Source organism: Mobula hypostoma, chromosome 7, assembly GCF_963921235.1.
Source record: "Mobula hypostoma chromosome 7, sMobHyp1.1, whole genome shotgun sequence".
Classification (NCBI taxonomy): Eukaryota; Metazoa; Chordata; class Chondrichthyes; order Myliobatiformes; family Myliobatidae; genus Mobula; species Mobula hypostoma.
The window spans coordinates 39,422,055-39,442,933 of NC_086103.1; the positions used below are offsets into that span (position 1 = coordinate 39,422,055).

General features: G+C 42.8%; 2 protein-coding genes across 4 annotated transcripts in view; one reads left to right on the forward strand and one right to left on the reverse strand.

Moving 5' to 3' along the window:
• sar1b (secretion associated, Ras related GTPase 1B) overlaps positions 1–8,131 on the reverse strand; it is a 31,471-nt gene extending 23,340 nt beyond the window's left edge. The window contains exon 1 of one of the 3 annotated variants that reach the window (XM_063053284.1): positions 8,010–8,131. The gene's annotated coding sequence lies outside the window, so the exon portion shown is untranslated. Of the gene's footprint in view, positions 1–5,275; positions 5,346–5,534; positions 5,692–8,009 lie in introns of those variants that run through there. The other 2 variants (XM_063053285.1, XM_063053283.1) reach the window with 2 other exon arrangements.
• Positions 7,407–20,879, forward strand: part of sec24a (SEC24 homolog A, COPII coat complex component) — a 71,985-nt gene continuing 58,512 nt past the window's right edge. The window contains exons 1-2 of the mRNA XM_063053281.1: positions 7,407–7,725; positions 15,836–16,429. Coding sequence (XP_062909351.1) covers positions 7,659–7,725; positions 15,836–16,429 — 661 coding nt within the window. The 5' untranslated portion in view covers positions 7,407–7,658. The remainder of the gene's footprint in view (positions 7,726–15,835; positions 16,430–20,879) is intronic.

Sequence of the window (20,879 nt, forward strand, 5' to 3'; positions counted from 1 at the left end):
AGGAATTTGCTTCACCACGACTTGGAAGTGGCATTTTTGATAAGAACGGGAAGGATCATAGCTGAGAAATAGAGGGGGAAGGAGAAGGACTAAATTGGTTGTTCCATAAGCAGTTGGCACAGAATGGTCTCCTTCTGTGTTGTAAAGATTTTACATCTGTCTGTCTGGGTACCATATCCGATGCAGACTTTGGTGACCATGGTTTTCCATATAGATCTATCCTTCGTTTTTTGGAGGACTTCCAGTTCCTCGATGTGTAGCCACCTGGCTATGCTTTTGATGTACATAAGCCGAGGTCTTCCTCTAGGTTTACTCCCCTCAATCTTTCCAGAGAGTATGAGTTTTTCTAGTTCATCTTTCTGCATGATGTGTCCTCCGAATCTGAGTTGTCTTTATCTTATTGTCGGTATGAGAGGCCTCTCAATCAACACCAAGAAGACAGAAAGCATGGTCATCTCCAGAAAGACAAACATCCCACAATGTGTGATCAAGATCGGAAATACAAACATCAAACAAATCAACAAATTCAGATACCTTGGCAGCCTAGTAACAAGTAATGGCAGGTGCGACACAGGTATCAAATACAGAACAGCAATGGCGAAAGAAGCTTTCCAAAAAATGATGAGCATATTAACAGACAGAAAGATGATCATGTACACTAAAAACAGAATACTGCAGTGATACATTTATTCTATCCTGACTTATGGAAGTGAGTGTTGGACCATTTCCCCAGCAATGGAAAAGAGACTACAAGCAGCTGAATTATGGTTCTACAGGAGAATGTTAAAAATATGAACCACACACACATCAAATGAAGTTGTTCGCAGGAGAGCCCAAGCAGTTCGATCACTCATACCGACAATAAAAGATTTTATGACTCCAAACAAATCTATTGCACAATTGACATTTGGGCACAAATATAATGACTAAACAAAATTTAACCATCTGAAAACCCATCACTGTGTCAAAACTGCATTATCTATATAAAAAAAAATTAACGGCTATACCATTAATTGGAATGATTGAGCAATGAGATTTTTATTACACAACTGAGAACAGATATCTAGTGCATTACAGAAACCAAAGGTCAACAACGTGCACTCATGACAGATTCACACATGCCAGATAAATTCCTGAATGTGCACACTGAATTAATCTGATATACTTAAACAGGCAAACACAGCTTTGCCAAACAGTTAACTGTTCAACTGCTCTTCTGAAGGAACAGCTAGTCCTGAGATGTTAATTGTGACTCGAGATGCATCCCAAAGGGAGATTCAATTACTTTGTTACTAAGAATTGGCTTCTGATGCAGAGAATATTCTGACAAGATGCTAAATATGAGCACAGAGTAGCTCTGAGGATGTATACCCACCCATTCCTCACCTGCTTTCACACGTATACCCACCCGCTCCTCACCTGCATTCAGATATACCCACCCATTCCTCACCTGCTTTCACACGTATACCCACCCATTCCTCACCTGCTTTCACACGTATACCCACCCGCTCCTCACCTGCATTCAGATATACCCACCCATTCCTCACCTGCTTTCACACGTATACCCACCCATTCCTCACCTGCTTTCAGATATACCCACCCATTCCTCACCTGCTTTCACACGTATACCCACCCGCTCCTCACCTGCTTTCACAGATATACCCACCCATTCCTCACCTGCTTTCACACGTATACCCATCCATTCCTCACCTGCTTTCACACGTATACCCACCCATTCCTCACCTGCTTTCAGATATACCCACCCATTCCTCACCTGCTTTCACACGTATACCCACCCGTTCACCTGCTTTCAGATATACCCACCCATTCCTCACTTGCTTTCACAGATATACCCATCCATTCCTCACCTGCTTTCACACGTATACCCACCCATTCCTCACCTGCTTTCACAGATATACCCCTCCATTCCTTACCTGCTTTCACACGTATACCCACCCGCTCACCTGCTTTCACACGTATACCCACCCGCTCCTCACCTGCTTTCACACGTATACCCACCCGCTCCTCACCTGCTTTCACACGTATACCCACCTGCTCCTCACCTGCTTTCACAGATATACCCACCCATTCCTCACCTGCTTTCACACGTATACCCACCCGTTCCTCACCTGCTTTCACAGATATACCCATCCGTTCCTCACCTGCTTTCACACGTATACCCACCCATTCCTCACCTGCTTTCACACGTATACCCACCCATTCCTCACCTGCTTTCACACGTATACCCACCCGCTCCTCACCTGCTTTCACACGTATACCCACCCACTCCTCACCTGCTTTCACAGATATACCCACCCATTCCTCACCTGCTTTCACACGTATACCCACCCGTTCCTCACCTGCTTTCACAGATATACCCATCCATTCCTCAGCTGCTTTCACACGTATACCCACCCGCTCCTCACCTGCTTTCACACGTACACCCACCCGCTCATCTGCTTTCAGATATACCCACCCATTCCTCACCTGCTTTCACACGTATACCCACCCATTCCTCACCTGCTTTCACAGATATACCCACCCATTCCTCACCTGTTTTCACATGTATACCCACCCGTTCACCTGCTTTCAGATATACCCACCCATTCCTCACCTGCTTTCACAGATATACCCATCCATTCCTCACCTGCTTTCACACGTATACCCACCCGCTCCTCACCTGCTTTCACACGTATACCCACCCATTCCTCACCTGCTTTCACACGTATACCCACCCGCTCACCTGCTTTCACACGTATACCCACCCATTCCTCACCTGCTTTCACACGTATACCCACCCGCTCACCTGCTTTCACACGTATACCCACCCATTCCTCACCTGCTTTCACAGATATACCCACCCATTCCTCACCTGCTTTCACACGTATACCCACCCATTCCTCACCTGCTTTCACACGTATACCCACCCATTCCTCACCTGCTTTCACACGTATACCCACCCGCTCCTCACCTGCTTTCACACGTATACCCACCCATTCCTCACCTGCTTTCAGATATACCCACCCATTCCTCACCTGCTTTCACATGTATACCCACCCGTTCACCTGCTTTCAGATATACCCACCCATTCCTCACCTGCTTTCACAGATATACCCATCCATTCCTCACCTGCTTTCACACGTATACCCACCCGCTCCTCACCTGCTTTCACACGTATACCCACCCATTCCTCACCTGCTTTCACACGTATACCCACCCGCTCACCTGCTTTCACACGTATACCCACCCGCTCCTCACCTGCTTTCACAGATATACCCACCCATTCCTCACCTGCTTTCACACGTATACCCACCCATTCCTCACCTGCTTTCACACGTATACCCACCCATTCCTCACCTGCTTTCACACGTATACCCACCCGCTCCTCACCTGCTTTCACACGTATACCCACCCGCTCCTCACCTGCTTTCACACGTATACCCACCCGCTCCTCACCTGCTTTCACACGTATACCCACCCATTCCTCACCTGCTTTCACACGTATACCCACCCGCTCCTCACCTGCTTTCACACGTATACCCACCCATTCCTCACCTGCTTTCACACGTATACCCACCCGCTCCTCACCTGCTTTCACACGTATACCCATCCATTCCTCACCTGCTTTCACACGTATACCCACCCGCTCCTCACCTGCTTTCACACGTATACCCACCCATTCCTCACCTGCTTTCACAGATATACCCACCCATTCCTCACCTGCTTTCACAGGTATACCCACCCATTCCTCACCTGCATTCAGACGTTCTTCATCTTATTTCACATAATTTGATTGAAAACTTATTCTTGGCCTCTATCACTTTGATCAAAAACAAACTCTCAGGTTTGCTTATTAAATGTGCAAAACGATTACTAAATGAATATTCTGGGGTACAGCTGTGTGAAAAACCAGGTAAACAAGTTCCCATGAACTGCCCCAGTTCAACTTTAAGCACGGGGTTACAAATGGTTGTATGCACAGGTAACTTACAAAGTATCTTGGTGAGGTAGTCAAACTCAAGGAGCATCACAACCAACTACAAACTTATCCTCACTAAACAGACTGGCATCAATCACTGAATAATTACAAAAAAAAAACAATATTGAAGAAGCTATGAAGTTAACTGAAGGAAACGAGTCAATAGGGACTAGGAATTAAAACAAATTTGGATGAGCCAAGAGCAAAACTACACCCTTGGAAAAATCAGGGCAATCTTTTCTTTCAGGACGTACTGACCATTTTATAGCGGATCATTATCTCTGAAAAAGTACAAATACTCTCTTTTGTCTATGACTCACTAATATGTCATCTGATGCCTTTCCCTGTGTGGCCAAAGGGGAAACAAAACAATGCTGTTCATTCATCAAACTGGCTTTCAAAGAGCAAAAAAAAGACTAAATCTGAATTGTATTTATTTGCATTCTCTCCAACCCTCATTCTACAGTATCAATACAGTGACGGCTTATAGCCTTGAAGACCCCTTGTTCTTTTACATCCACCTTTCAGTAAACCCACAGTTGGCACCACCAGTCATTCCTAGAGTAAACCACTGTCATTAATTGAAGACAAAAGAGACTGGAACCTGAAACAATAAAAACAGAACACTTAAGAAACTCAGTCGCTGAAGCAACATCCATGGAAGCAATAGGTGTGAATGGCATTTTAGGTCAAGGCCCTGCCTCAGGATATTTATTGTTTAATAATAATTAATAATCCATAATTGTTTGTTATTACCAGTCAAAATTCATTAATGTCACGACCCTGACTTAAACGCATCCTACCCTTGAAAATTCTATCAACAACCAAATTTTAAATTTAAAAGCTGAAAAACCTGAAAAAAATTGTTTGAATTAGCTAAATTGGCAACGTCAACGATACTGCAAACGAATACCAAATTAGAATTTAAATACCATTTTCCTGTAGATTTTACCACACCTGCACAAGAAGCATCACAGCTGACAACACATTGCTAAATTCTAGTAATCAAATGTAGTACCTGTTTTTCCCATACGTACTGGATTCCTGTCAGTATTCCAAGCAAATTGTAAAGAAAGACCAGAATACAATACCAACAATGTGAACCAAGAAAACAGTCGGGCAATAAATCCCGAGGGGCAGCGCAGAGAATCCAGCAAAAATCTAGATTTTAGTTTTCATATCTTTGACAACAGAAAGGACAAAGTAAGACATATTATCGCAGAGTTGTGATGAGACTGCACCTTCGACGAAATGCGGAAGGAATGATGTAGAGTAAAAATAATCGCGACTACAAACCTCTGTATTAAATTGTGAACAGGAGCTCTTCACAAAAGAAGAAACTCCCGGCTCCTTCTAATTATCTGATTGTGCAAAGCCCAGCGAATAGAGACGGAAGCCGGGGACCGGAGGGGAAACGGGACAGACACAAAAGGCCGGGGGTCAAGGGCCCAGAAATGCCGGATCGGTGGAGGCCCGGAGAAGCCGGCTCGGGGGGGGCGATGAAGGGAAAGGACACACGCCTCCCCCGGGTAAGGCGAGGCGGGAATGAACTCACCCGGAGAGTGTCAATGGAGGAAGCCGGGGCTCTGTGTCCGATGATCGGCTGCCTGAACTCGTCTAATGCCGCTCACAAACACCTCAGCGCCGTCAGAGCCACGACACAACAATGGCGACAGCTTCACTTCCGCTCCGTGCAACCCAGTAACAATTCCCACCCCGGCACTGTATGCCACGTCGCTCTCAGCTCGGCACAGTGTGGAAGGAGCAGGGCGATTCCTCCCAGGCGAGATCCCACCAAGCAGAAGAGTGTAAACCCATTTGATCCCAGATAATATACCAGAACAAAGCCGCAGACATCCGAATCACGATGGACGGCTTCAATGCCGAGATTTCAGTGAACAATGTGATTTCTTCGAATGAAAACAAATGCTTCTTAATCACAATAAATTTGTGCGGGTTGCAATCTACAACGTGTCTAGAAACACGAACTTCACAAAAGAATACTTTGGAAAAATAACTTTTGTGTTCTGGTAACGCGTATTGCGCTATCTATTAAGCACCTAAACGTGGAAGAATTATGAAAAAAATACGAAATCAGCACAAATGCCGACATAACGTAATGAGGTACATAACCGTGGCATACTGCGAAAATGCATCTTTACGTTAAGGGATATTGGCTTATTCCGAAAACCGTTCAATAAAGAATTCTTGCAGCGGAGTTGGACAGAGAAACCCCTATTGCCACTGATAGCTGCGTACCTCCAAACGTTTTCTTATCTTGCAATAATGACACTAATGAAAATTTGTTCTTAAAAATGCATAATATCAAGTTAATTATTGGTAGATATCCGCTCACATGCCAAACTGGCCTGAGTTTTAACTGCATTTGATGGCATTTTATCGGGACAGTTACCAATAAAATCACAGTCAATAAAGCAGGAGCACGTCGACTGCGCCTCTTCCTATAGATGCTGCCTGGCCTGCTGCGTTCACCAGCAACTTTGATGTATGTTGCTTGAATTTCCAGCATCTGCAGAATTCCTGTTGTTTGCAGTATTTGTAAATGAAGTTTGCCCATCCTACATTTTATAATGGCAGTCTACCAGTTGTGATAAGTACCGTGACGGAGCAGACTCGATGGGCCGAACGGAAGATTTCCGCTCCTATGTCTTATTGTCTTATGGTGATTTAGCAAAACCTAGCTTTGGTAAACTGACTCTAACAGTATTATGACATTAATATGACCAGTCTGAAGCACTGCGGATATTTAGAATCATAAAGGCATAGCGGTGTGAACGAACTCCATCTTAAGGTGGGAGACAGTTATATACCACCGGACTAGACGTGCATAGCATAGTATCTGATGAAGATAGCAGAGTTTGGTTAAGATCGATACCTGGACCCCGTTGGAAGTTTATTCGAAATAATACGAATTAAGAAAACTAAGATTTAGGTTGAGGTTCACTGTTAGTGGAATGTTAGCAAAATGTAATTGAATCAATTTACTGTAAAATGAAATAAAGTGATTCATTCAATTTGCTCATTTTGGTCCTGAGTAAAACGCGGGAGCAATGGTACGTGCCATCGAGTAGTCATCAGCAAACACATCTGGGATTTCTTGAACTGAGCTCGGTTACACATGTGTGTAGTCAAAGTAAACAAGAATGTATCATTCTATTTGATCTAGTGCCGCGTTTCGTTTCCTTCACCACACTTTAGGGTGTTGCGCCGGAAATGCCACGTGTACTGACTGCGCTTGCGCGGGCGGTAGGCGGTGGAATTTCGATCCGGAGCCGGTGTTGATCCGATCGGAAGCTGGTGGGTGGTGCGCGTGCGCGGCCTTCATCGTTTGGGGGAGGGGGGGAGAGAGGAGAGAGGAGGAACAGCGTCACCATCGGGCGGCGCGCGGCCTTCATCGTTTGGGGGAGGGGGGGAGAGAGGAGAGAGGAGGAACAGCGTCACCATCGGGCGGCGCGCGGCCTTCCGAAGGCAGCGTCACGATCGGGTGGAGCGCGCGGGGCCTTCGGAGCGGAGCGTCACGACCGGGTTTCGGGGGGCAGCGTCACGCCGAGCGCCCGAGTCATAATCGCCGGCCCGAGCGTCACAGCCCAGTTCAGCTTCGCGGCCGCGGCCGAGGCCCTGAGAGCGCACCGGACCTCCCGCGCGGCGTCGTGGAGGCATGTCGGGGGCTAGCGCCGGCTACAACAGCCCGCATCTCGCCAGGGCCGCGCGGCCTTGTCTGAACGGTGAGTGGGAGAGCAGCGGAAGGTGTGGGCCTGTGGAGGCCCCGAGGATGGAGTTGCAGGCCTATACGTGCGTCCTCGACGGCGATCTGGGACTGCACCCCCCGCCTCTCCGACAATTGGCCCGGAGACCGCCCGAGATCGATTTTCGGTGCCCACTACGTTACTCTATTTACGCCCAGCTCTTCGCGGACTCCTTCCGGGCATCTGCACTTTGACCGATTTCCCTTCTCCCTCCCCACAGTCTCTGGGTTGGTTTTAGTCTTCTCTCCCCCCCCCCCCAATACCTTCTCCCGATCGACTCCCGTCCCTCCCCAACAAGCAATCTCGGCTACTGCTTTCTCCCGGTCCTGTCAACGTGTCAGTGCAGCTCGGTGACGTCCCGATTTTCTGCCCCTTGTAGGTTTGCAGCCTTTCGCAATCGTTGAGCATTACCCTTGTTTTTCTTACGCCAAATAAACCGTTGTTAGCAAGGGTTATTTCTATACTTTTTTACATATCTGCGTTACTGATACTTGTCACTGGCTGGTGTTCGTGTTCCCAAGTGCTTTATGCTGTTTTGCAACGCACTCTGCCGCAAACTGTCTCATGATTATTTGAAACTGTCCCAGTTTTCTAAGTTCTGCAGTTCCCCAGAGTAATCAACTTCCATTTTGAACGCTGGAGAAGAGATGTCAAGTGTAAGACTTTACTTTCCATGAACCAAAGAAGAATATTTTGAAGGTTCAAGAAGTCTATTTGGCGAGGATGAAAGCTCATTGTTTTCATATTTTTACTCCATTTTGCTTTGCCTGAATATTTCTAGTTCTTTATTTCATTTGTCATGAGGCTGCTTACTGACCAGAAGTTTTATATTGAATAACAATTTTTGTGATGCAGAGAAAATGAAAAATGCTGGAAAAGCCCACAGGGCTAATTTTCTTTCAGGTTTCCAGCATCAGCAATTTTTTTGTATTTAATTCTTTTGGATACTTCTGGGAAGGGAATGTTTGAAACTTAGAAAACCTACAGCGCAATACAGGTCCTTCAGCCCACAAAGTTGTGCCAAACATGTCCTTACCTTAGAAATTACCTAGGGTTACCCATAGCCCTCTATTTTTCTAAGCTCGTTGTACCTGTCCAGGAGTCTCTTAAAAAACCCTATGGAATCCGTTTGCTTTGTTCCTCTCTTCTCACCCAAAGTGTGAGATTCTGCTGTTTAAAAGTTAATGCTGACTTCTCAAAATTTTCTCAGGCTGAGCACTTGATATAATAAAATTAACTCTAAATATACTCTCCTTAGTTTTAGATTCAAGCATGTTCTCTTGTTTTATTTATATTTATGGATCATATAGAGAATCCTGCTGAAGATTCTTGGCCTGAAACGACAACTGTTTATTCCTCTCCATAGATGCTGCCTGACCTGATGAGTTCTCAACATTTCCTGCATTTCCAAAATCTCTTTTGTTGATTTATCATAATTTTTTGTTTAAAATACTTTGTGGTTTTCAGTGTCATTAAGATCTCTGTTACTTTCTCCATTACATCTAAATTAACTGTTGACATTCACATTTGGGTGAACAAAATTTTACAGTCAGCCAAACATTGGAAAGGACAAAGTCATCAACCTTATCATCTTCTGGAAGATATCAACCAGTTTCAGCAAGTTCAGAACCTTCACGTCATAATGATACTTGTTGCCTTTTGGGCTGTTTCATTGCTAACATTTGCTTGTTTCTATTTCAAAATATCTGATTAGCCTTGCATCAGTGTTGCTTTTCATCTCTGCCTCTTGTCTCCCGCTTTGATAGTTCCAATGCAATAAAAAAATGGTGGGGGGGAGAGGAGGAAAAACTGATAAGATAGCATTTCACGTCCAAATGGTCATCCATCAGATGCTGACTTCCCGGATGTTGAAAAATATTCTTTATGCTTGACAGCACTTTAATAAATGTAAAGAATGAAAAGTACATTTTACTTTTGCTTGCCTGATATGAGCACTCGGTCTAAATGGCTTCCTTTGCTACCATTTTATTTGCTGTTTACCGAAGGGGCATAGGTGTAACCTTAATTTAAGATGTTACTCAAAACTTAGCAACTGAGAGTACAGCATTCAATTACGGACTTATGATCATCTTGGATGATATAGCGTCACTGTGCAGTGAGATTAGAACCCATATATCCAAAATCACAGGTTTCACTAATCTTCATTAGGATTAGCACATGAATGTCCCTCAGACACTCACATTTCTAGAAAGGGAATTTTGAAGTTACTTTTGTAAATTTCAATAGATTAGTGAAAAGTCTGAAGATCATGAAAATTTAACTCTGTTTCTCCATTGGTTTTAGTCTTGCCTGATGGTTCCTAGCAAATATCAAAGTGTATAATGTCCATTAGTAAGTTTTCTGTGCTGTATCTCCAGGTGGAAGAATTTGCATGACTTCTATCTGTATATCACCATGTAACTTTGTGAAAATATCACAAGGACTTTCATGCAAAAATTACCAACCCAGAATATGTAACGCTTGTTTCCAGAAAATTTCATTATACTTTAATGCAAATGTATCTTTAAACAGCTGTTTCCAAATTATTTAAGTGTTTGCTTGCTTGAGGAAAGTTGAGATAAAATCCCATGGAATTATTTAAAGAAGGAAATTAAAACTTCCGGTGTTAGGCCAAAAATAGATTATTTGATTTACATTTAACATTATTAGCTGTGTACTGTGCTCGTTTAAATTGACTTATATAATGCATTTGCACCAAAGAAAAGAAGTCTTGGTAATGGTGCTCCAATCACAAACGAGAAAATCAAAGGAATACACACAAAATGCTGGCAGAACTCAGCAGACCAGGCAGAATCTAAGGTAAAGAGATACTTCAGTCCAGATGAAGGGCCTCAAACAGAAGCGTTGACTGTACACTTCCATAGATGCTACCTGGCCTGCTTAGTTCCTCCAGCATTTTGTGTGTGTTGCTTGGTAATAGTGACAAGGGTGAGGCCATTTCTAGTGTCCAGTTTGGTCTCATTGTCAAAGATTAGATTAAAACACAAACTGCTGACCTGGACAGCAGATTATATGCATCTGTGCAGGCAAAAACAGTTTGAAGTAACTTTATTATCAAAGTACATACCTGCCACTATATAAATCCCTGAGATTCATTTTCTTGCGGGCACACTCAGTAAATCCAAGAACCGTAATAGAATCAATGAAACACCTCACTCAACAGGGTGGACGCACAACCAGCATGCCTCAGACAACAAACTGGGCAAATGCAAAAGAAGAAAAAAAGTAATAAATAAGCAATGCATGTCGAGAACATGGGATGAAGAGTCCTTGAAAGTGTGTCCATAGGTTGTGGGAACATTTCAATAATGGGGCAAGTGCCCAGAACAGACCCTCTGAGATGATAACACTGAGGAATTTAAAGTTGTGGACCCTCAGCTGCCTGATTTCCCCCAAAGAGAACTGGCTCATGGACCTGCAGTTTCCTTCTCCTGAAGTCCATAATCAGCTCCTTGGTCTTGCTGTCATTGGGCAAGAAGTTGTTATGACACCACTCAGCCAGGTTTTCAATCTGCCTCCTATGTGCTCATTCGTCACCACCTTTGATTCGGCCTACGACTGTGGTGTCATTGGCAAACTTAAGTATGGCTTTGGAGCTGTACTTAGCCACGCAGTCATAAGTGTAACGTGAGTAGAGCAGGGGGCTAAATGCACAGCCTTGTGTACCTGTACTGATGGAAATTGTGGAGGAGATGTTGCTAACCAAAAATGGTAGGGGTTTGCAAGTGAAGAAATCGAGAATCCAATTGCAGAAGGATGTGCTGAGGCCAAGGTCTTGAAGCTTATTGATTCGTTTTAAGGGGATGATAGTATTGAATGCTGAGCTGTAGTGGATTAGAGCATCCTTATGTATGTGTCTTTGCTGTCCAGATGTTCCAGGATTGAGTGAAGAGCCTATGAAATAGCATCTGCTGTGGACCTGTTGCTCCAGTTGGAGTGGATCCAAGTTGCTTCTCAGGCAGGAATTGATACGCTTCATCACCAACCTCTCAGACTTTGATCTGCTGATGTGTCATCCAAAATGGCAGGATAGCTTAGAGATGAAAGGTCATTGATCTAAAACATTAATTTTACTCCTTTCTACTGATGCTGCCTGAGTTGCTGAGTATCTCCAGAATTAATCTGTTTTTACTTCAGACATTCTCCCAATATGGTGTTTTGAATTGGGTTTGCAGCAAATGATAGCCTTGTTTACAGAGTGAACAGGAAGCATTAGAACTCTCAAAACTAAAATGAAAACTTCAGAACCCAGGGGTTTCTGTACCATGACCAAACATAGTTCTGATGATATCCTACCACTAGCCAGTGACCACCCTTCTGTATTACAGTAAGCATTTCAGTATTTTTTTTAGTACTTTCAGATTATAGAAAAAACTATCACTCTAAAACTCATACCATTTTATCTTTTGGCAAATGTTCTTTTGGCCACTTTGTCTATGTTCTATGTTGATTGAGATGCAAGCTCCAGTTCCTGGAGTGAGAAAAGATTGAAATCTTGCTTGCATTTGTCATGATGTCAAAATTTAACTTTAAAGTAAGTTTCTTTCTTGCATAAATATTGCAGAAAAGCCAGGCTAAGCTTATCTACATTCAAGTTATGGACATCAAGTTATCTACATTCTTAATATTATGCTCTAGATAAACATTGAATCTTCAGTGCATCACCTCTTAGTGTTAATAAGAACACGGCACAGTTAAAAAATGGCAATTACTGTCTCAGCTTCACTTGAGGAATATCCCTGTCTTTTCCTGGGATAATGAAGTTTTATCAATGCACAATTGATTGCTCAGGTGAAAAGTTTTGAATAAGTAAATAATTTTCTTCATTGGCTCAGTTGTGTTTACTTTGGCCCATAGTGTGCAGTTTTGCTCTGACATTGTTGGGAAGGGAAAGTTGGCAAAAGTTGTTACCTTTGATTGTTATTTAACCCTTCATGCCCCAGAAATGTACTATACTGGCATCAGATTAGTTTAAATGAGTTGTACTCTCTGTCCTTGTATCAAGTAAATAGCACTTTGTAGAGGGCAAGAGACTAACATGTTCTTTTGAATAATATTAAAAGGAACTTATCTGTTTGTAGAGATAAAATTGGTGAAAGGTTAAGATAATTGCTGTTTGACAGTTACTGATTTAGTAGAGGCCTGGTAAATATGACACTTGCTGTGCAGATTGTTGATTAGAATAGTATGTTAACTGATTAGACATTTGAACTGGGTTAATTTGATCACTCTTTCCAAATATGTTTTCAAGAAGCTGGTGCTTTACATCTTGTGTCATAAATATCAGATTTTTAAATGTCTCATACAGCTTATCTTTACAGATGGTATTTCATCACTTGATGTTCAACAAATTTTTAATACAGTTTGTGCTATTCGAAATCTTCAACTTGGAGCCACAGTTTTGAATAAAAGACAACCAAGGGAAGCCATGTCAAGTTCTAGCATCTGATTTCTCACTCCACACCGCATCTGTTTATTTCAAACTGGAACTTGTATCACAATCATTCATTAATTAGAAAACCGAAACTATAAATAGATATGAAACCTATTGTTATAATTTAAATACATCCAAATCTTGAAAAAATTGGCTTTATTGTTGTTCTGGCTTCAATGTGCTGTGCTATAGTCTTGTTTCTGCCATAAAAGTCAGTGTTTTCATGAAAAGAGATAAAAATGGAATTCATTTTATTGGCTATTAGCCACATTTTTTGGTGTTTCTGATAAGACGTGTCCTCTGTAGATTTGAGAGAGTAAACTTTTATTGGAGTATCCTTAGCTAATAGCCCTGGTAGAAATATGTACTTTGAGTTTTACAAGATATAGTTGGCAATATATAGTGTTCATTATTTAAGAAATTTAATAATTTTGTGAATTGAACTTCTATAAAGTTGCTATTTTAACTTGTGCCACTTTGCAAAAGTGTTTAGTTGTGAGTTTTTGCTAAGCTCCAATTAAGCTAAAACCTACTCTTTTACCTCTTTGGATTCCAGAATCGAACTCGTTTCTGCATACCTCGACACGGTTTTATCACCCCTTGTTCAATCCCTTCCGACCTATGTTCGTGACGCTTCTCACGCTCTTAAACTTTTCGATGATTTTAAGTTCCCTGGCCCCCACCACTTTATTTTCACCATGGATGTCCAGTCCTTATATACTTCCATCCCCCATCAGGAAGGTCTCAAAGCTCTACGCTTCCTTTTGGATTCCAGACCTAATCAGTTCCCCTCTACCACCACTCTGCTCCGTCTAGCAGAATTAGTCCTTACTCTTAATAATTTCTCCTTTGGCTCCTCCCACTTCCTCCAGACTAAAGGTGTAGCTATGGGCACCCGTATGGGTCCTAGCTATGCCTGCCTTTTTGTTGGGTTTGTGGAACAATCTATGTTCCGTGCCTATTCTGGTATCTGTCCCCCACTTTTCCTTCGCTACATCGACGACTGCATTGGCGCTGCTTCCTGCACGCATGCAGAGCTCGTTGACTTTACTAACTTTGCCTCCAACTTTCACCCTGCCCTCAAGTTTACCTGGTTCATTTCCGACACCTCCCTTCCCTTTCTAGATCTTTCTGTCTCTGTCTCTGGAGACAGCTTATCCACTGATGTCTACTATAAGCCTACTGACTCTCACAGCTATCTGGACTATTCCTCTTCTCACCCTGTCTCTTGCAAAAACGCCATCCCCTTCTCGCAATTCCTCCGTCTCCGCCGCATCTGCTCTCAGGATGAGGCTTTTCATTCTAGGACGAGGGAGATGTCTTCCTTTTTTAAAGAAAGGGGCTTCCCTTCCTCCACTATCAACTCTGCTCTTAAACGCATCTCCCCCATTTCACGTACATCTGATCTCACTCCATCCTCCCACCACCCCACTAGGAATAGGGTTCCCCTGGTCCTCACCTACCACCCCACCAGCCTCCGGGTCCAACATATTATTCTCCGTAACTTCCGCCACCTCCAACGGGATCCCACCACTAAGCACATCTTTCCCTCCCCCCCTCTCTCTGCACTCCGCAGGGATCGCTCCCTACGCAACTCCCTTGTCCATTCGTCCCCCCCATCCCTCCCCACTGATCTCCCTCCTGGCACTTATCTGTGTAAGCGGAACAAGTGCTACACATGCCCTTACACTTCCTCCCTTACCACCATTCAGGCCCCCAAACAGTCCTTCCAGGTGAGGCAACACTACACCTGTGAGTCGACTGGGGTGATATGCTGCGTCCGATGCTCCCGATGTGGCCTTTTATATATTGGCAATATCCGACGCAGACTGGGAGACCGCTTTGCTGAACATCTACGCTCTGTCCGCCAGAGAAAGCAGGATCTCCCAGTGGCCACACATTTTAATTCCACATCCCATTCCCATTCTGACATGTCTATCCACGGCCTCCTCTACTGTAAAGATGAAGCCACACTCAGGTTGGAGGAACAACACCTTATATTCCGTCTGGGTAGCCTCCAACCTGATGGCATGAACATCGACTTCTCTAACTTCCGCTAAGGCCCCACCTCCCCTTCGTACCCCATCTGTTACTTATTTTTATACACACATTCTTTCTCTCACTCTCCTTTCTCTCCCTCTGTCCCTCAGAATATACCTCTTGCCCATCCTCTGGGTCCCCCCCCCCCTTGTCTTTCTTCCCGGAGCTCTTGTCCCATGATCCTCTCGTATCCCCTTTTGCCTATCACCTGTCCAGCTCTTGGCTCCATCCCTCCCCCTCCTGTCTTCTCCTATCATTTTGGATCTCCCCCTACCCCTCCCACTTTCAAATCCCTTACTCACTCTTCCTTCAGTTAGTCCTGACGAAGGGTCTCGGCCTGAAACGTCGACTGCACCTCTTCCTACGGATGCTGCCTGGCCTGCTGCGTTCACCAGCAACTTTGATGTGTGTTGCTTGAATTTCCAGCATCTTCAGAATTCCTGTTGTTTTCTTTTACCTCTTTTATATCTTATTTCAAGTTTTTCTGAGACAAATAAAATTCCAGAAGCCGTTTCCCTTGTAGGTTAAGTATATCTAGGTCTGTTTTGTAAATGTAAGAATGGTGTTCTAATATTTGTATGTTTTTTTTCTCAGGTCCTGGTCCAAATCAATTGATGAGTCAAAATTCTGCAGTTCCCACTGAACAAGGGTATAATGTGGTTCCTCAACCACCACATATGCAACAATTGCCAGCAAAGAACTTTCCACAGGTTCCTGTTGAACAATATAATTATGAATATCAACAAAATCTTCAGCCTGTTGGTAATATTCAAAGTGTGGGACAGACTGTCAGCAGACCTTCACTACATGCTAACATCTTACAGAAGGGGAACTCCGCTGGTGTACAGAGTGCTTCTATGACTGTGTATCCAGGATCTTACTCAAGAATGCCACTGTCTTCTCAAAGTTCATTTGCACCTCCGCCTGCCAACGCCGTTCCACCTAGAGCCTCACCCCTTCCGCAATCAAACTGGCAGCTTGTTCCTCCACAACAATCCCACCCTGTTAGCCACCCTCCAGCAGGGGTGCAAAAAAATCACGTAGTTTCAACTGAAGGAATTGGCCAGGGGCATATGCCTCCAGTGGCCACCTCTGTCTCCTATGGAATGGCCGGTCCAAAGCCAGCAATACCCAATCAGTATGGTAGTATGTCTGGAAGGCCTCTGACACAGAATTATGCAAACCAAGGTAAGATAAAATTTATGCGTTGTTTTCCATGTGAAGTTTCAATGGTGTGGCTAGGGATAAAAGGAGTGTTGAAGGATTTTGTTCTTTCTTTCAGTCATGGAGATGTCCTGTGTCCTTATCTTTCAAAAAAAATGGTAATGTTGCTTTAGAATTAAAGTGCAGTGTTATTCCTGGCAGGAGTTGTTCAAGCTGGCTTTGTATCAAATTGAATGGTGGGACAGGCTTGTGGAGCTGAGTGCCTGCTTCACCTTATTTTCCTTTGATTGCGTTGCATATCCAAGCATTAACATTTGATAGATGTACGGAATTTCTCCAAAGTGAAGTTGGGGGATCAGTCATGTAATAGCAATAATGCTGTGTTTTTACTGAATATAGTACATGTTGTTATTCAGAGGATTTTCACATAATTTGTTGGCACTGCTTTTAGAGAGAGCAGATTTAAACAACACTGTTGTCTTTACAAATGATTTAAGCATGATATACAGTCATGCTCTCAAGCTTTCCCAAATTCAAGAAATAATTAACTTTTTCCATGACTTTATGAAATGGGGCTGTTTCATCTTTGAAGATTACTTAAGAAATTCAGAGTATGTACAACAGACTCCGCTTAATTGGTGTAGCCACTTATTTGGGACAACTCTTAACGAACAAAAATTGAGGAAATAGCAGGGACTTCCTTCGCTGATTTAATATGCTCTGCCACTTAAATTGGGACAGGAGACTGTTGCTGAGTAGTTTCTAACTAGCGTCAGCCACGTATACTTGTGTGGCCGTTAGAGCTAACCAGTTTAAAATAGAGTCAGATGTGCGTTTTTGTGTTTTTAAAAAGCAGTTACTTTTATCACCGGTAGTTGGTGAGAACTAAGCAGTGAAACATTTCCAAACTATTTTGCTCACTGTGTTTACCAGCATTCGGGCCAGAAATAGCCAGGAGTAAAAATGAAACCATTTCACTACTTCAGCAAGTTAGGAACTATGAAGAATTTGAAGGTGTGGACAATCATTCTGAATATTACCTTTGTACATCACTGGGCACTCAGCTCTCAGCTGTGGCTCCAAGTAGCTGGCCATACACCAGTACACTGCTTTGACAGGCGGGCTAAGCTAGGTGAGGGTAGCTATTGGGTCTCGTACTCCTGTGAGAGAAGGACATGCCTGTCCTCCCATGCGAAGTTAGCTCTGGCAGACTGGGCAGATGAGATCTACAGTGAGATCCAACAGCTAGGAATGCAATTCTGCAACGCTGCGCAGAGAGTGAAGGGCATGACAAGGGATATAAGTCGTGGTCATCCACTGCAACCAAGGAAGACCCCAGTTATGAGGACCACTCGTACCACTGGACCCAGACTTCTGAGGTTGAGAGAGTGTAAGCAGCTTTTCCACTTTAAAACTCTGCACAGGTTACCTGTCATTGTCAAATATGATGGGCAACCACCAGTAGCATTGGCACTGTACGAATTTGTTCTTTATTTCATTTCAATACATAATTTGTTACTCAGTTAAACGGTAGTTGGTCTTTTTTTTAATACCTTTTTAAATATCTCCGTGAAACTGACTAATTGGGGCAGCTGCTTAATTGGGCCAAAATCTACTGGTCCTGATGTGTCCCAATAACTGGAATCCACTGTGATGAAAAGCGACTTCCCTTTTGAAGTATTCAGTTTAAAGCAGAAATGTAAGGGAATTGAAACAGTACAAAGTGCTGACAGTAGCTATTTCCTGAACTATGTAGCTTGTAACATTGTCACAAAATAGTATTGTGCTGCATTGCTCACAGACTTGCTTACCAGTAGAAAGTGAATTGTGGCATCTATGTTCCTATGGCCAATGGGAATGAAAGTTTGCTGATGTTGAAGATGATTGTCAACTACCTGTGATTGTCACCAGGCAATCATGCCAGTATTCTAATGGAAAGGTCTGGAAAGGTTTTTAACTTTTCATAATGTTTCTTTCAATGACTGAATAGTAAACTGAATAAGAATATCCTTGTGGTTTAATAATTTGGATTGTTTTACGTATAGTCAGTGCTTCTTGATTCCCTGTTGCAACCATTTGTGTGAAGAAAATTTACCCTTGGAATTTGCAAATCACTACTCAAAACCTTCAGATATTACTTCCGAGTAAAATTCATTGCCATGGAAATTTGCATAAGGAGAAAGATAGATGTCAACCTAAAATTTATTTATTTTTATCAACTTGCATTTCTTGATGTATATGCAGATGACGTGGCTTCACATGACAGAAAAACTCGGTCATCATTTTCTAAGAATATATCCCCCTTCCCAATTAATATTTAGACTTGGAGGTGCAAGCACAATTTCTAACTCTGTGTGAAATGTGAAATTAAAAACAGGAAATGTTGGAAATCTCTGTGAGAAGGTGGGAATGTGAAGACCCCTCATCAGAATTGTGAAGAGAAATGACACACTGAACTAGGACTGGGGAAGGGGATGACTGCGGGTTTAAATGCAGGATGACTCTGGTGACGAACTATAGTTGCAAGAAAAAGTTTGTGAACCCTTTGCAATTACCTGGTTTTCTGCATTAATTACTCATAACATGAGATCTAATCTTAACTAAGTCACAGTAATAGACAAACACAATCTGTCTAAACTAATAACACAAACAATTGTACTTCTCATGACTTTATTGTACATATTATTTAATCGTTCACAGTCTGTTCTGGAAAAAATATGTGAACACTAGTATTTAATAATTGGTAGAACCTCCTTTAGCAGAAATAGCCTCCGTCAGACGTTTCCTGCAGCTGGTGATCAGACTTGCACAACTTTAGTCTATCGCTTTACACAGAACTGTTTCGGTTCATCAGTATTTCTGAGTAACTTGCCTGAAGAGCATTCTTCAGATCACGCCACAGCATCTCAATTGAGTTAAGGTCTGGACTCTGACTTGGCCATTCCAAAACACGACTTTTCTTCTTTATAAACTATTCTGTCATTGGTTCACTCTTGTGTTTTGGATCATTGTCGTGTTACATCATTCAACTTCTAATGAGCTTCAGGTGACAGACTGCTTCCCTCATATTTGCCTGTAAAATGTCTTGATACAGTTTTGAATTCATTGTCCCCTCAATGATTTCAAGCTGTCAAGATCCTGAGGTGGCAAAGCAGCCCCAAACCATGATGCTCCTTCCACCATGCTTCTCAGTGGGGGTGAGGTTTTGGTACTGATGTGCAGTGCCCTTTTTCCCTCCAAACAATGGTGTGTATTTCTGACAAAAAGTTCAACTTTTGTCTCATCTTTCCACAGAACGTTGTCTCAGAAGCATTCTTGGAACATCCAGGTGGTCTTTTGCAAACTTGAAATGTATAGCAATACCTTTTTTTGGAGAGCAGTGGTGTCCTTCCATGAACACCGTTCTTGTTCAGTGTTTTTTTTATAGTGGACATTTGAACAGAGACTTTAGCAAGTTCTAAAGATTTCTGCAGGTCTTTTGCTGTAACCTTTGGATTCTTTTTCACTTCCTTCAGCATTGCACATTGTGCTCTTGGTCTGATCTTTTCAGGATGCCCACACTTGGGGAGAGTAGCAGCAGTACTGAGTTTCCTCCATTTGTAGATAATTCTCTAACTGTGGACTTGTGAACACTCAGGTCTTTAGAAATGCTTTTGTGACCTTTTCTAGCTTCATGCATCTCTGCAATTCTTCTAAGGTCCTCTGAAAGTGTGCACATAAACAGATCTTTCTTGAGAAGAGCAGGCTCTGTCAGTAACCTGACTTTGTGTGCCTCTTTTTTAAATAGGGCAGGTCACCTCATACAACCCACACCTCCAAACTCATCTCATTGATTGGAGCACCTGACTCCAAATAGCTTTTGTAGCAGGCATTACCCTAGAGGTTTGCAAACATTTTTGAACCTAGACTTTGATTGCTTAAATGGTGTACTCAGTATCGACGAGAAGGAGTACATTTGCTTGTGTGTTATTAATTTAGGTAGATTGTTTGTCTATTCTTGTCACTTAGTTGAAGATCAGACCACATTTTATGTGTAATTAATGCAGAAAACCAGGTAATTGCAAAGGGCTTGCAAACTTTTTCTTGCAACTGTATGTACAAGGTTATCTGGTTCATTAGTGAATAGGGGCAGTTTGACTGAGAGAAAATGAATTTTAAAAATGTTGAAATTGCACAATGCGGAACAGAAAGATACGCTCGGCAGTCGGGGTGGGCATGACCTCCACTTAAGAGAATTAAGGGCAGGGGAACAACAAGCTGAGCTAATGTTACTAATGGATCACTAACACACAGCCACAGAATTCAGTTAAATGCAGAAAGCTGTATTGTGCCCAAATGGAAGATGAGGCTTATCAAGCTTACATGGGTACATAACAATGCAGGTAGTATGCTGAATCTTTATAAAACTCTAGTTCCAATCATATCTCATTACATTTGTAGGAAGAATATGAGAGAATGGTTCCTGAGTGAGGCT